The sequence below is a fragment of the Paramisgurnus dabryanus genome, chromosome 17 (genome assembly GCF_030506205.2).
Source record: "Paramisgurnus dabryanus chromosome 17, PD_genome_1.1, whole genome shotgun sequence".
NCBI classification, from domain to species: domain Eukaryota; kingdom Metazoa; phylum Chordata; class Actinopteri; order Cypriniformes; family Cobitidae; genus Paramisgurnus; species Paramisgurnus dabryanus.
Genome location: NC_133353.1, coordinates 9,772,277 through 9,787,036, shown reverse-complemented (window position 1 = coordinate 9,787,036; position 14,760 = coordinate 9,772,277). Strand labels below are relative to the sequence as shown.

The window sequence follows — 14,760 nt, the reverse complement described above, 5'->3', positions numbered from 1 at the left end:
ACACACACACACACACACACACGCACGCACCCACACACACACAATTATCAACCCTTTAATCAAACAATAACCTCTAAATGTTTACCCCTGATGATGATGCACATGAAAGTAAGCTGATATTAAAGAGAGACTCATTATGAGTACTATGATTATTAGTATTATTGTCATTATCTTGCAGTGTTGAGCTAATTAAGTTACGACGCTGTACAACATGCTGAGGTATAAAGACGTGCACAGACGTACAGTGATGCTATCAGATGGTTATACTGTACCATAGCATGAAATGATTGAGATAAGAGTTAGTCATCTTTAACATTAGACGCAGTACAGCAGGTGAGATTTAATCAATCAAGCATGGGTGAGTTTGTTATCATGCAGGACAGTTATCTTTATAACCGACCGTTGTGTATTTTACAGACATACATGAAGACTTTAACTCTTTTATAAACGTTGGCAGTAACACAGAGGTTTTACGAAGGTACTCATCAATGATGACTATTGGCTGTTTAGAAACTTGCTCCGCCCACTGACTGTGATGTAATGAACAAGTATGATAGAAACGTATTACTTAACGCTGCAAGAACTACGCATAAGAGTAAATGTGATGTAAAGCCTTACAGAAACTAGAAATACTGTCTTAAAATAACACAAAACCCTTTAATGATCCTACGGTTAGACCCTGTACTTTAGTTCTGGTACTTTAGATCAGTGGTTTTCAATCTTGTCCTAGGGGACCCACAGCTCTGCATATTTTGTATGTTTCCCTTAACTAACACGCCCATTTCTGTTCATGGATCTGTCCCTTAATGAGCTGATGATCTGAATCAGGTGTGTTAGATAAGGGAGACATGCAAAATGTGCAGGGCAGTGGGTCCCCTAGGACAAGATTGAAAACCACTGCTTTAGATGATCCAGACTCCTAATGAAGAACCACAGAAGTGAGACACCAGTCAGCGAGTTTTACTTACAGACAGATCCTGTACTAGTTTCTCTTCAAACGAGTAAGTCTCGGCCTCTATCCAGAGGCGCTGATAGGCCATGAGGAAGAGATTAATAGAGCGATGCCTGAGAGGGAGGGAGGGGCGAGAGATTAGGCAGAGGGTTAACAGGGAAGATGCTGAGAACATTCAAGCTTTGGAGGGATGAAGGTTAATCAGGTTAGTTCAAGTAGGTTTAAGTTAGTCAAGTAGAAAAGGTTGGTTTGATGATCAGATTGTTTGCGAGAGTTATTTCCAAACCATGGCTCAAATATGCAGGAGTCTGTCGAGCATTATTACCGTGATGACAGCGAGCAGACAGTCACAACCAGAACTCGCTAGAATTCTGTCCAGCCAAAAGCGTCGGTAGGATTTCAGGAAGTAATTATTAATTGTGTGCCTACAGACAGCGTTGATGTGGAGACAAGAAAGAGCGAAATAAAACAAATAAAAATAAAATAAAGAGCGCATCCATCGGGAGAACACCATAATGATGATGATGAAGATGATGATGAGGATTTCTGATGCTCAAACTGTTCATGAACCTGTTGAGAATCAGGCCTTGCCCATAGTGACAAACAAAAACCTGAAACTGATCTGAGATCTGTGTCTGATCTTTAAAGAAATCTTTACATACTGCATAGCAGAGGTCTTCTCAGGTCCAAAGAAATGTACCCGACCCGAAATGACACGAATCACTTTAAACCCAAACCTGACGTGCATAAATATATTTTTTTAAAGAAAGACCTGACCCGAGACAATCCCGAGAAAATTAGACCCGAGTCCGATCCAAACCAGTGGCAATTTTTTTACCTGACTGGACCTGAATGTAAACGGCACTGACATGTGTGCAGTCAGACAGAAAGAAACCCCGCTGGTCTCACAAACAATTTGGCGAGCTGCTCCATTAGTTTTACTTTGTTTTCTGATGACGACACCAAGGTAACCGCTAAAATATACATTTAAAATTGACTGATCAATGAAAATGAACCTACCGCCAGCCACACAATGTCTCATATGCTCTTGGCAAACAGAGAGTTTTGAAAAGGACATTGACGCACACACGCAAGAGAGTTTGGGTCATTGGGTCAGTTTGGCAAAAACACATTCATTTTAAATTACCCGAGACCCGATGCCGCTATTATTATACCCGACCTGTGTCCGAGGCACACGTGAAACTTTTAAACCCGATTGGTTCTCTGGTCGGACTTTCGGTTTTCGGATCTAAGTGGACCCGTGAAGACCTCTACTGCAGGGGTTTTCAAACTTTTTGTGTGTGTGGACCACTATTTGTAATCAAGAATTTTCGCGGACCACCTTATATTACTAATAATATTTTATAATAATAAAATGTGTCCACACAAAGTCCTAAATTAATCTGCACATCTAAATAGTCGTACTAGCACTAAAACTATAACTGGTCATCACATCAGTACAACAGGTTTCTTAACCTTATATCATTATTATTTATATACATATTCTTAGTGTTGGGAAAGTTCACTTTCTACATGAACTAGTTTAGTTCACAGTTCACAAATTTTAAAATGAACTAGTTCAGTTCATAGTTCATATTTGAAAATGTTAAACTAGGTCACAGTTCCAAAAATGAACTAATTTATAGTTATTTTTTTCCCATATTATTTTTTTTAAATGATTGCCATTATAGCCCATATAGAACCACCACAGACAGCAATTATTTGATCAGTTTTAACACTGAAGCTAAATGCGTCAGATTCCATCTTTATGTCCAACTTTAAATCCTTATCCAACCAGGGTTTACATTAGCATTGACTGTCTTTTAATTTTTGTATTTGCTTACACATACCTTAAGAAGGCTAGTCGGATGGGGGTCGCACCCCGGGTGAGCGCTGCGAGGCATTGCGGGTATGACAACTCGCAGGTATTGCACACCACACGTGCACGTTAAATAGCGTGAGCTTAGTCAAAGTCTAATTCAAGATCCGGAATATGCGTTAGCAGCCTATGTTAATCGTTAATGATTTAGGACAAATATGATGTTATTTAATGTTAAACTATTTGAGTTGCACGGCAGGAATTTCAGGAGCGTCTGTGTTGTTGTGATGACGCATGCAGCGTGACTGGTGAACACCGAGTGGTGGCGGTGTTGCCAGATTGGGTGTTTTTTCCGCTACACATTAAGGCCTATTTACAGTGTGTTTTAGTCGGGTTTTCGCCTGGAAGAATATACAAATCTGGCACCCTATTGAACGACGTTAAACTGAGAGAGCGTGCCGTTCACAGGCACCAGAATGAATGAGTTCACAGTAACGTTTATTAGGCAGCAGTACACGTTCGCCCAAAATATGATGTATATTAAAATATACATATTCTTATTTTGCCTTTTCACGGACCACCTGCAGTACCCTCACGGACCACTAGTGGTCCGCGGACCACAGTTTGGGAATGGCCGCTCTACTGCACTGTACTTACAGTAAACACAGAAATATCAATTATGACTCACTGCAAAATTCGTTGATTTGTGAGCTGAAATAATGAAGCAAAATTTTAAAGAGGAAATGCATTCACAGCTCAAACCCTCGCTCATGATTTGGCTCGCAATCTCACACACAGACAGACAGACAGACAGACAAATAATCAAAGAGTCAGACTTAGACCGACACACAGAGTCAGACAGACAGATTTCTGGTTGTGTTACCTGGGCAGGTTGTACAGAGGTGCCATTCTAAAACACGCAACTACAGCTCGCTTCCTCTGTTTAGACAACAACTTCTGCCAAACACATTTCTTAGATCTCAACGGCTGTTCGACCTACAGACAGAGAGACATAGAGATAGAGATAGAGAGAGAGAGAGAGAGAGACATAAGGCATAGTACCCCACGAGTCGGGTCAGCTCGGCTTGGTTAGCTTTTCCATTGAGTTTAGTACCACTTTAGAGTGGGAGGGATTATATGCGTGTCATTATATTTGCGCTGCCTACTGCATTTATTTTTTCAGTCCACCACAAAATTAAAAAGCATGTGTATGTGTGTCTATGTTTTTTTGTGAGTGTGTGTGCACGTTGTGACCTGCTCCAGGTGAAACACCGCTGCTGAGATGCGGTGGATCCGCTCGACAGTTCTCTCGGGGTCTGGAGGTTCTTCATTCTTCACAATCACGTCTTTATAAAGATTTAGTTGCCAGCGTACAGCAGGATCATCAGACTGAAATACAACACGTCTGTTTTTAATGTCTGACATCACATCAATATGATAAGTTCGATTTGTGTTTGCTGTCTGACCTTCTCCTGCAGGTGTAGATTCTGTCTGATGTGTTCCTTCACCTCCTCATCTGTGTCCTTCTACACATGGAGACATCACAATGATCAGATCACACACGTACACATCAATGAACTTTAACAAAGTCAATAAGAGTCAGTACCAGGCTGTGTCGGGTCTTGGCCAGCAGGATGAGCTCTTGATCTCCCGGTGTGCACATGTTCAAACCAATGGGCAGCATCTTCTTCAACGCTGCCACAATCAGAGACGTCTGGATAGAATAAAAGTCTCCTCGACGCTTCTTGTGTTTACGTTCCTGATCCTGACCTCCAGACTGACAGAGAAACAACAGTCAGTCAATACACACACAACTAACAATTATACAACACACACACACACACACACACACACACACACACACACACACAGCCCTCCAGACTGACAAACAGACAAAGTGATCAAAAGACACACAACCAGCAGACACCAATCAAAACACACACTACTACACAACACACACACAATGCTAGACACACTAATATACAATACACACACACACACACACACACACACACACACACACACACACACACACACACACACACACACACACACACACACACACAACACACACAAACACACACACACAATGCTAGACACACTAATATACAATACACACACACACACACACACACACACACACACACTACTACACAACACACACACAATGCTAGACACACTAATATACAATACACACACACACACACACACACAATGCTAGACACACTAATATACAACACACAAACACAACACACAGCAGGATAACAACTTGAATTGTTACCTGTGGAGAAATGTCATTATTTGATTGATTGATGTGGCATAAACATGAAATTCCTGAAGCTTTCTGAAGGTCTTCTACATACTGACACACTTATTAAACTCTTACTTGTAACCCTAACACTGTGGATTTACTATAGTAACACACTGTATAGTCAAAGAGTTTCTCTCACAAACATCCTAATAATACAGTGGAGCATATGGCTTCATCATCTGTCTGATACCTTCAGAATACTGTCCGATGTTACACACTTCTGCTCTTACTCTTACTGACAGACATTATAAAGACACAGACAGACAAGCAGAAACACAGACAGAGAGACAGACAGAAAGACATAGGTGATACATGTGACGATGGAAGATGATTTGTACTGCAAATGCAGCTGATAACAGCTCATAAGGTGTTTTAACAGGTCATAACAGCTAATGTAGTGTTTATAACAGCTCATAACAGCTTGTGTAGTGTTTGTAAGAGCTCATAACAGGCCAGTGTTTATAATAGTGTTTATAACAGCTCATAAGATGTTTATGACAACTCATGTAATGTTTATAACAGCTCATAAAGTGTTTATAACAGCTCATAAGGTGTTTATAACAGCATATAACAGCTCATAAGCTCATGTAGTGTTTATAACAGTTAATACAGTAAAGTGTTTATAACAGCTCAAAAGGTGTTTATAACAGCTCATAAGCTCATTAGGTGTTTCTAACAGCTCATTAGGTGTTTATAACAGCTCATAAGGTGTTTCTAACAGCTCATTAGGTGTTTATAACAGCTGATGTAGTGTTACAACAGCTCATACAGTGTTTATACCAGCTCATGTAGTGTTTATAACAGCTAATGTAATATTTTTAACAGCTCATAAAGTGTTTAGAACAGCTCATAAAGTGTTTATAATGGCTCATAAGCTCATGTAGTGTTTATAACCGCTCATAAAGTGTTTATAAAAGCTCATAAGGTGTTTATAACAGCTCATAAGCTCATGTAGTGTTTACAACAGCTCAAAGTGTTTATATCAGCTCATAAGGTGTTTCTAACAGCTCATTAGGTGTTTATAACAGCTCATATAGTGTTTATAACAGCTAATGTAATGTTTATAACAGCTCATAAAGTGTTTATAACGGCTCATAAAGTGTTTATAACAGCAGATGTATTGTTATAACAGCTCATAGAGTGTTTATAACAGCTCATGTAATGATAATAACAGCTCATAAAGTGTTAATAACAGCTCATAAAGTGTTTATAACGGCTCAAAGTGTTTATAACAACTCATAACAGCTGATGTAGTGGTCGTAACAGCTCATGTAGTGTATACAATAGCCGCTGTTGTGTTTGTATCAGCTTATATGGTGTTCATGATAGTTCACCTGATGTAGTTTATAAAGAAGCTTATGTAGTGTTTATAAGAGCTATAAGATGTGTTGTTTATGTGCTCACTGTACCTTCTGCAGATACGGCTGTGATGAAGAAAATCAACAAAACAAGCAGAAGCAAATAGCTGAGTTAGAAAAACATCATCACACAGGAAACGATGATAACATAAATCCTCAAGTTTAATGCAAACTTCAAGCTAAACCATCAAGCTGTTGTGAGCAGGATTTAAAGAATCACTATGAAATATTGGGTAGATTACTTTAAAGACACCAAAACATGGGATTATGTTCACTAATCTCATATATTTTCCATTTCCTGTGAGAGTTTTTTAAATGTATAATGTTATTGACCATGGCAAACAAAAGCTATATAAGCTGATATAGCTTTGATTATAAAAAATTCATGCATTTATTCATTCAATTCAGTCACATGAGATTGTTAGTGACTTTATAAAGAGATTAAAAGGTACTCCGTCTGTAACCATTTGTATGCTGTAGTACACTATAAATGACATATACTACTAAAAAACGTTGCTACAAACATATGAAATTTTTTCATTATTTTAAAAAATATCAAAATGTGATCCTGATTTTAACCTTACTGTTTATTATCTGAGTGGATGTGAATAAATGGCTGAAGCAGACGACAGTTGTTAAGTTTTAATGCCACATATCTGTCAATTTAATGAAACTCTATATTGTTCAATTTCAGCTTGATGTTCAGTAAAACGAGCGCATACAGCCACCTGCTGTGTATGTGTATGTTTATCATTCATCTTCTGTTTGACAGATTATTTTATTGACATGTTCACATCTGAAAGAAAACACCATTACTCCGCTGTAGCATTAAGTGAACGGGTTTGGACTGTAACCATTTGACATCAAGTCAAGAGTAAGAGGCAAAAAAAAAAAAAATAAAATGGTGGTCTCCTGGGAAAAACCTGCATTTATCTCACATTTATAAAGCCAATCTCAGTGTAAATCTATTAAGACATACAAGTCCATATAGGTGGGGTACCTTTTAAGAAAACATTTCACAGGTGAATTGCAAGAGATATTAAAAGCCAGTTTTCACTGATCTCAGATCTACAGTAAGTTCACAATCACTTCTGTACCACTGACAGAACCAAACAGAAGTGTAGTGTTTAATTGATCAACATCATAACAGCACTGAGAAACAATGACTGCTTCTGTAATATTTCTGTTTGGTGATGTTAGAGACAGAAATCATCATTGATCTTCAGTTTGCAGTAACTCTGACTTTACATATTTAGGATTAGTTTTGTGTGAATGAGTGAATAAGAGAGGAAAAGTGTGAAGATTAAACTGAATAAGGATGTAATAATATATGTATTCATATTAATAATGAGCGAGTGAGGGGGTGAAATAGAGAGAGAGAGAGAGAGAGAGAGAGAGAGAGAGAGAGAGAGAGAGAGAGAGACCCCGTCACAACACATGAACCTCTCTGTGTGATCTGTGTATATTCTCAAGTCCACAGTCTCACCTTTGATATCTTGGTTTTACTGTCACCAGTGAGAAATGAGAGATTGTTAATCTCATTCTGTACCACAAAGTTCTGCTCCTCCCTCTTAAAATTCTGCATAAGACCAAAGACAGACAGAGAGAAAACGCCAAGCCAGAAATGAATTAAACAACGTTTATATCAATTACTTGATATATGTGAAGTTCAACAGTGAGGGACAAAAGCAAAAACCAATAAACTAGTAAATGGTACAAACAAACAACCCAGAATCATTTAAAACAAGAACATATTTTACATTTAGATCTCAACATTAATACCAAATCCTTTCAGTCCACTGCTTTCAAAGTTATTTAGTCAAATGAATCCTCAGCTCTTATTAACTGTGATGTGAACACTACTGTATGTCTTACACTTATCACTTTACATTGGCACGATTATAGAGTTTTAAATCTAAACCTTACGTGTGATTTACACCACAGGATGAAGATTTCTGCCACCATCTTAAAAAGTTCATTTGAATCAGCGTCAGGTTCCTTTAACCAGCGAGACCTACAATAAAAGAACAACAAATCAAATAAAGTCAAACTAATGTAAGTTAAGTTCAGTATAAGTGTTTATCCCTCAACAACCTCACTGAACTAATTCCTTAAATAAACTAAATAAACTACAAACATCACTGTACTACAGTCAGTCTATATACCGTAGACCATCAGTTATGATTTGAATAACGATGTGCGTGAGTGTTTGTGTGTTACCTGTTGTTGTCTACATAACGGATGAGCATAGGGTAGAAAGCGTACAGATCTCTGCACAGTACAGCAAACTCATCAAGAATCAGAAGCTCCGCCTCCTGGGTGTCACCCTTGCTGTCGGCCTTCAGAAGCTCCTCCTCCGTCACAACCTTCACCGTCTTCTTCTTCAGTTTCTCCAGCGTGGGTAGAAAATGTGTTTTCAGCAGATCTGCTCGAGCTTTGCTGATGATGGGCTGAGCGTAAACTACAGCAGACACAAAACTCGTGTGATCAAATGATGCTCACTGTCTTATATGATTACGTCACTATTCTACATTTACATTCAGTCCTTCAGCAGAACAGTTTTCAGTCAAAGTGCCCGCTGACTGAATGAGAGTCCACGACCCTCACTGTAAAAGCAGTAATTTACCGCGGTACAGTCAGACTTGACACTCCCTGAGATCTACTGAAGTACTGAAGAAGTTAAACTTCTAAACCATGAATGAAATGATTGATTTTTCATGTGAAGTGCTTGTGATTTTGTGATGTACTGATGGTCTCAGGAGATCAGGTGAAGGTTTGAAGTGTGCTCTACCACAGAGAAACAAAGACTCCACTGCACACCCGATCTTCTCACCTGCAATACGTTTCATCCAGGACGCCTCATCGATCCCCAGATTACTGTTGAGGATCTTCAAGATGTTTCCCAGAATGATGCTGAGATGTTCTGAGGTGACCGTGGTGCAGCAGACAGACGCTTTGCTCTCCGGTCCTTTCTCCCACCAGTAAGAGAGATAGTTACAGAGCATGGGCAGGATCACCTCGATGACATGAGGCATCTCTGTGTATCGAGCACCAGACTCAGACATGTCATTAATGTCCTTCATCAGACCGTCTAGATGAGGGACCTCAGGACACATGTCTTCCACACGCTCCGGCATTCCTGCAACTGAACACAAAAACAAAAAAAGAGCTGTGCATTACACTGATTTTACCAAAGTCAAACTCCCTTAATCGCAGTGAAACATACAAACACAATGTGCTTAAAGGGGCTCTCCGTAAGTTGAGAAATTTCTAACCGTTACTGACACCAGTGGATGTTACAGAAACTGCAGCCAGTCTCATGCTCGTTCTCGGTGGGCACACTCGTACGAGCACGACCACAACAACCAGAGTTGCCGTAGCAACCACAGACAGCTCATTGAGATTCACCAGCATGTTTACAAATGTAAGAAAAGTTACAGTACTGTAATATTATTGTTTGACAGACCATATTTTAGCAAAATGTTGCAGTGCTACTTTATATTTTCAACAGAAGTCTACTTCTAAAAGTTTTGTAACACGACACTGTAAAACACACTCCAGACACTCACAATCTTAATGCACTCGTGCTCTGAATAAAGATAATTCATATAAGAAAGTAACTTTTGAAACGGTCCTGTGCTACATGCTATCGTTAGCAATACACCACAAAAACAATAACATGATATATTACAGATGCCCTGTAACTATGTCTTACCTTTGCAGTAAAAAGGAAACCTGCTCAAGGTCTGTTTTCATACCCAGCGCTGACCGCAGCTCCCTCCAAGAATCAAATGCCAATCCGATGTTTACTCTTGTTTTTTCCCCGACGCCGGTCACGCACTATTTTGGCCGCACTAGATAAGGATTTTTTTCAACTTACAAGGAGTTTCCGTAAGTGTCTGGATTGTGCTGGAAGTTGGTCGCTTCTTTCCGTCTACAGAGTCCATTTGAAGCATTCTAGCGATTGCCGCTGTTTACTAATGACTGCCGTACCAGGTAGACGAGCACGCGCATGACGTCACATTTTGAATTTCGCGCCAATTCGGACCCGACTCCTTCAAACAGAAAAGAGCCTACAGGCTGATAGAGACAACCGTGGAGGACACTCAAGGTGTCATTCTTTCTATTACATTATGGTTGCCTCATAAATATACAAATGAAAACTCTATCTTAAAGATTTTTTTAAGTAATAACTTACATTCAGCCCCTTTAAATAAAACCCACAATACGTCAAATCAAACATTTGCTCTACATGTCACAATACACCAGAAAATCATAAGAAATGAATGAATATAGATGACATAAATAAATATTATACTGCCAAAAGAGGAATGACCCTGGAACAAAGCTAACTGTTAATATTTTATTTCATTTGGATTATGAGCTGAGTATTTTGTGTTACTCACCGGCCCGTTCACGAGATGTCTTTGTGTTAAACACAGAGTAGATGTTGTGTTTGTTCAGCTGGGGTTCTAGAAACGCCACAGGCATAACACCAGCCAGAGTCGCCAAACACTCACCCAACGCTGGCAACTGCCTGCAACACACACAGACACACAAACACAAACAGACGCACAAACACAGATGACAGATAAATGTTTCATCATTAATGAGCTGATTTATTGTTACAGCTCTACAGTAAATCACTCACCGCTCCACATAGATGTTTTTTCCAGTTCCCAATGAGTATAAACTGGACAGGATTCGATAACACGACACCTGCACATCATCCACTGACAAAACACAATCAAATAAAGACGTACAGTAATATAGATGTTTGCTTCTCTTTCTGACAACACAACTCAAACATCTTGTGTTCCTCAAACATTCATGAAGTCATAAACTCACACAGCAGATCAGATCCAAACTGATGCTCTGTGATGTGTTCAAACAGTGCCGTGAGGATGGGAAGAAGAGCGACGGTCGTGTAGTTGATGTTCTGTGAAACTCCTTTCATCTGACTGCGAGAGTGAGTGAACTTCCCCAACTTCAGGTTCTCCAGGGTCTTCTCCAGATCTTCTGCTGCATTGTCAAAGAGCGTTCTCAAACCCGCTTTAACCAGATCAGATCCTGATTTCATCACAGTCCTGTAAGACATAACACAACTCATCAGTGAGTCTGCTCTCAAACAACATCTCATGGATTATCTTCCACCTCTGGACCGTGTCTGATATTTCTTCATGTGAATCTGAACACCCTCACTTGGCTTTTTCTAAATGTAAAATCCTTTAAAAAATGAATTCCTATGACATTCCCAAACATTTTAAAGTGCATATGCAACTGGATGACAATTATTTTCCATGACTTTTCATCTCATTGATATTTGCAGGATATCTGAACATGAGATCTCATCAGGTCCTGCAGTTTGAGATGATCGTACCTGGTGTCTAACGTGTGTGCCAGGATGAGAAGACAGCTGACCATAGTCGTAGAGTCACTTCCTACAAACACAAGAGACACAAACATATTAAACCCCACTGACACAAGGAGCACCGCTGATGAGAGAGACCGACCCGAATCATCTTACCAAACAGAGAGATCCGGTGTCTAACCAGAGCGGCCAGCTTACAGAAGAGACTGACAGACAGACAGATAGGAGGAAGTAAAGAGTCAATGCACGAGAGGAAGAGGAAAAACTCAAGCAGGTGAAGAAATAAAGGGACAGTAAGTAGGATTTTCCCCATCTAGTGGTGAAATTGTATTTTGCATTCAAACGAACAGTGCTCTCTAGCGCCTTGCTTTTCCAAATGCGTGTTGCAAGTACAGTGGCCATTATGAACTCACTGATCTCCTTGTCCGTTTCAGCTGGTTCACGTGTTCTGAATGAAAACGCTTTGTGAAAGTGAGTTGGTAGGCTTTTTGTCCCTCTCTGCTATTACAGTTTATCAGTATGGCAGAATGACATGGAAGCCTTCTTGGACTTACCCGTTCAATGTAAGTAAAGAGAAGACATTCTAAGCTTACAAAAAAGTCAGATCACTAGCAGAGGTCATTTGACACCAATGAGGACATATTTATGAATAAAGACATTGATTTTCATTAATAAAACACTTAAAACCCTACTTACAGTCCCTTAAAAGTCATCTACAGTGAGAAAGATGAAGAGATGAAATAATGATGTCATTCCTACAGGTACCTGGTGACCATCTCTTTCTCTTTATTAGACGCGTATCCACTGCTGCTCAGAGTCTTTGTGACTGATGACAGAAAGTAAAGCGAATGGTTTTTGAAGTATTGATCTATAAGAGGCAGGAGAACCTGCAGGAAAACACATTAAAGATCAACACCATTATCTCATAGCGATCACTCATGCCTTTTTTAAGAGAAATAATCATCAAACCTTAGCAAAGAATTTGATCTCTTGTTCATGTGGAGATCTGTTGTTCTGTCCACTGCTGGCCATCACCTCTGAAATGAGCAAAGACTGAAGGTGAATTCAGAGACCACACACACAGTACTGAAGTCTGAAGAGTTGTCTGCTTTTTTTTCATGTACCGAGGTGAGCGATAAACTCCTGTGCACAATCCACATATTTCAGCAACTTCTTGAGAAATTTGTACGCAAAGCGTTTCTCCATTGAGGAAGAGTCGTGCTCCATGTCCTTCAAACCTCTGGAAGAAAACAATCCCAATCAAGATTAAACTGCACCGGACATCATCACGCTCTCCGTGTGACCTCACGTGTGTGTACAGTATGAGCACCTGCTGATGGAATATCCGTTGACCTGGAGGAATCGAAACAGATCCTGAGCTTTCTCACGATCTCGGACTTTCTCTTTAGCCGTAAGCGTGTCATACGGTACGAGCAGAGGATGAGTCCCACCTGCGGTCACAGACCAACACACAACATGTCAACACGTCACCTTTGACTCCAACACACATAACATTCTGTCTCTTAACTTAACCTTTGCTTGCCAGGTCAGTCTTCTTTTTCTTGGCCCAGATGTTGTGATAGTTTTCAGCCAGAACGTCCACCATCGACTGAAGCAACACACAACACGATGTTTATAAAGATGAAGGCACAAATTAGGAATGAACTGAGCATTTAAAATCTAAATCTAGTGGTGTAACAGACAGACAAACAGACAGACAGACAGACCGATCACCTGGAGCTCTCGTGAGAGCATCACATTGCTCATGTCCAGCGGTGTTGGGCTGAAGCCACTACCCTAAAAAACATTCAAGATCAGCTTTATGTTTATGTTTCAATCATTTTAATCCTGGTTTGTTCCTAATCTAATATAAAGCTTCACATGTTAAACATCTAAAGTAAATATGAAATGCTCCTGACTGTTTCTAATGTACCTGAGATGCCTGTGAAGTCCTCCTCATCTTCTCAATCTCTCTCAGCTGAAACATTATTTCTCCATCTTTGGTCCTGTCAATAGTCCAGCCCATAGCTAACATCGTCTTTAATGATTCTCTCACGGTCCAGCGATACGTCTCTTTCTCCTGCAGGTGAAAACACAGATCAGATTCAATCATGGAGAAGAGATGTCTGGAGAATAAACACAAACTGTACTCCACCTTCTCTGTTAGACATTTGTAGGACCTCAGCGTTGGGTGGGTTTTGGATTTGTCATCTATGTTCTCTCCATATTTCCAGCCCAGACTGACCTGCACACAGAACATGTAGGCAATGATTGAGTCAAGTGATCATACAGCTCCTAAATCATACAATGTGATTTTATTTTCAATCTGACCTTCTCTGCAGCCCATTTCTCATGGGAATGTTCAGCGTATCTGTTGGCGATGTATTCCAGTTTCTCTGGCAGACAGATGCTGTGTGATAAAACATCAGTCACTGAATAATATCATGGGATTTAAAAGCGAGTGTAATGATGGTTACTGGATCAAACTCATTTATTTCACACTTTTAGTGATGTTTCATCATCATAAAGATGCTTTCATAATCTGCTGATGTGCTAATGCTTCCTAACGTGTGTGTTGACACAAAACAATGTTTAATATTTTTTAAAACACTTAAATAAATTCACATACTTTGACGTGTTAATGGGTTTGGGGTCAAAGTTGCCCTGTGCATCGATAGACTCGTGTTTCTCTAGCGTTGTGCCGAGCGATGGGTCGATGTAGTCGGGTGGAAGAGCTCCAGCGATGGCACTCAGACACGGCATGGCCATTTTAAAAAGGTCCTGGTCGTACATCTACACACATTGCACAGAGGAAGAGCAAAAGACAAAAACACAATTAGATGAAGACACATATATGAAACAGCACCATTTGTAATAACTCTTTAAACAGGCTCTTTTACATATAAATGATGTCTTTATTACAATGTTCATGGTTCTGCAGATCACATG

General features: G+C 39.8%; 1 protein-coding gene across 10 annotated transcripts in view; it reads right to left on the bottom strand.

Moving 5' to 3' along the window:
• The window catches only part of LOC135761036 (ryanodine receptor 3), a 63,950-nt gene that overhangs the window by 11,730 nt on the left and 37,460 nt on the right, over nucleotides 1-14,760 (bottom strand). For 5 of the 10 annotated variants that reach the window (XM_065275123.1, XM_065275124.1, XM_065275129.1 and 2 more), the window contains exons 52-76: nucleotides 14,441-14,604; nucleotides 14,143-14,221; nucleotides 13,967-14,056; nucleotides 13,745-13,891; nucleotides 13,546-13,608; nucleotides 13,345-13,420; nucleotides 13,142-13,262; nucleotides 12,936-13,051; nucleotides 12,781-12,848; nucleotides 12,577-12,698; nucleotides 11,968-12,017; nucleotides 11,821-11,881; nucleotides 11,289-11,527; nucleotides 11,092-11,173; nucleotides 10,847-10,977; nucleotides 9,274-9,585; nucleotides 8,661-8,901; nucleotides 8,367-8,454; nucleotides 7,927-8,019; nucleotides 6,492-6,506; nucleotides 4,378-4,548; nucleotides 4,238-4,297; nucleotides 4,026-4,160; nucleotides 3,655-3,767; nucleotides 969-1,065 (exon numbers count right to left, since the gene is read on the bottom strand). In XM_065275123.1, the coding sequence (XP_065131195.1) occupies nucleotides 969-1,065; nucleotides 3,655-3,767; nucleotides 4,026-4,160; nucleotides 4,238-4,297; nucleotides 4,378-4,548; nucleotides 6,492-6,506; nucleotides 7,927-8,019; nucleotides 8,367-8,454; nucleotides 8,661-8,901; nucleotides 9,274-9,585; nucleotides 10,847-10,977; nucleotides 11,092-11,173; nucleotides 11,289-11,527; nucleotides 11,821-11,881; nucleotides 11,968-12,017; nucleotides 12,577-12,698; nucleotides 12,781-12,848; nucleotides 12,936-13,051; nucleotides 13,142-13,262; nucleotides 13,345-13,420; nucleotides 13,546-13,608; nucleotides 13,745-13,891; nucleotides 13,967-14,056; nucleotides 14,143-14,221; nucleotides 14,441-14,604 (2,934 nt within the window). The remainder of the gene's footprint in view (nucleotides 1-968; nucleotides 1,066-3,654; nucleotides 3,768-4,025; nucleotides 4,161-4,237; nucleotides 4,298-4,377; nucleotides 4,549-6,491; nucleotides 6,507-7,926; nucleotides 8,020-8,366; nucleotides 8,455-8,660; nucleotides 8,902-9,273; nucleotides 9,586-10,846; nucleotides 10,978-11,091; nucleotides 11,174-11,288; nucleotides 11,528-11,820; nucleotides 11,882-11,967; nucleotides 12,018-12,576; nucleotides 12,699-12,780; nucleotides 12,849-12,935; nucleotides 13,052-13,141; nucleotides 13,263-13,344; nucleotides 13,421-13,545; nucleotides 13,609-13,744; nucleotides 13,892-13,966; nucleotides 14,057-14,142; nucleotides 14,222-14,440; nucleotides 14,605-14,760) is intronic. The other 5 variants (XM_065275127.1, XM_065275128.1, XM_065275132.1 and 2 more) reach the window with 1 other exon arrangement.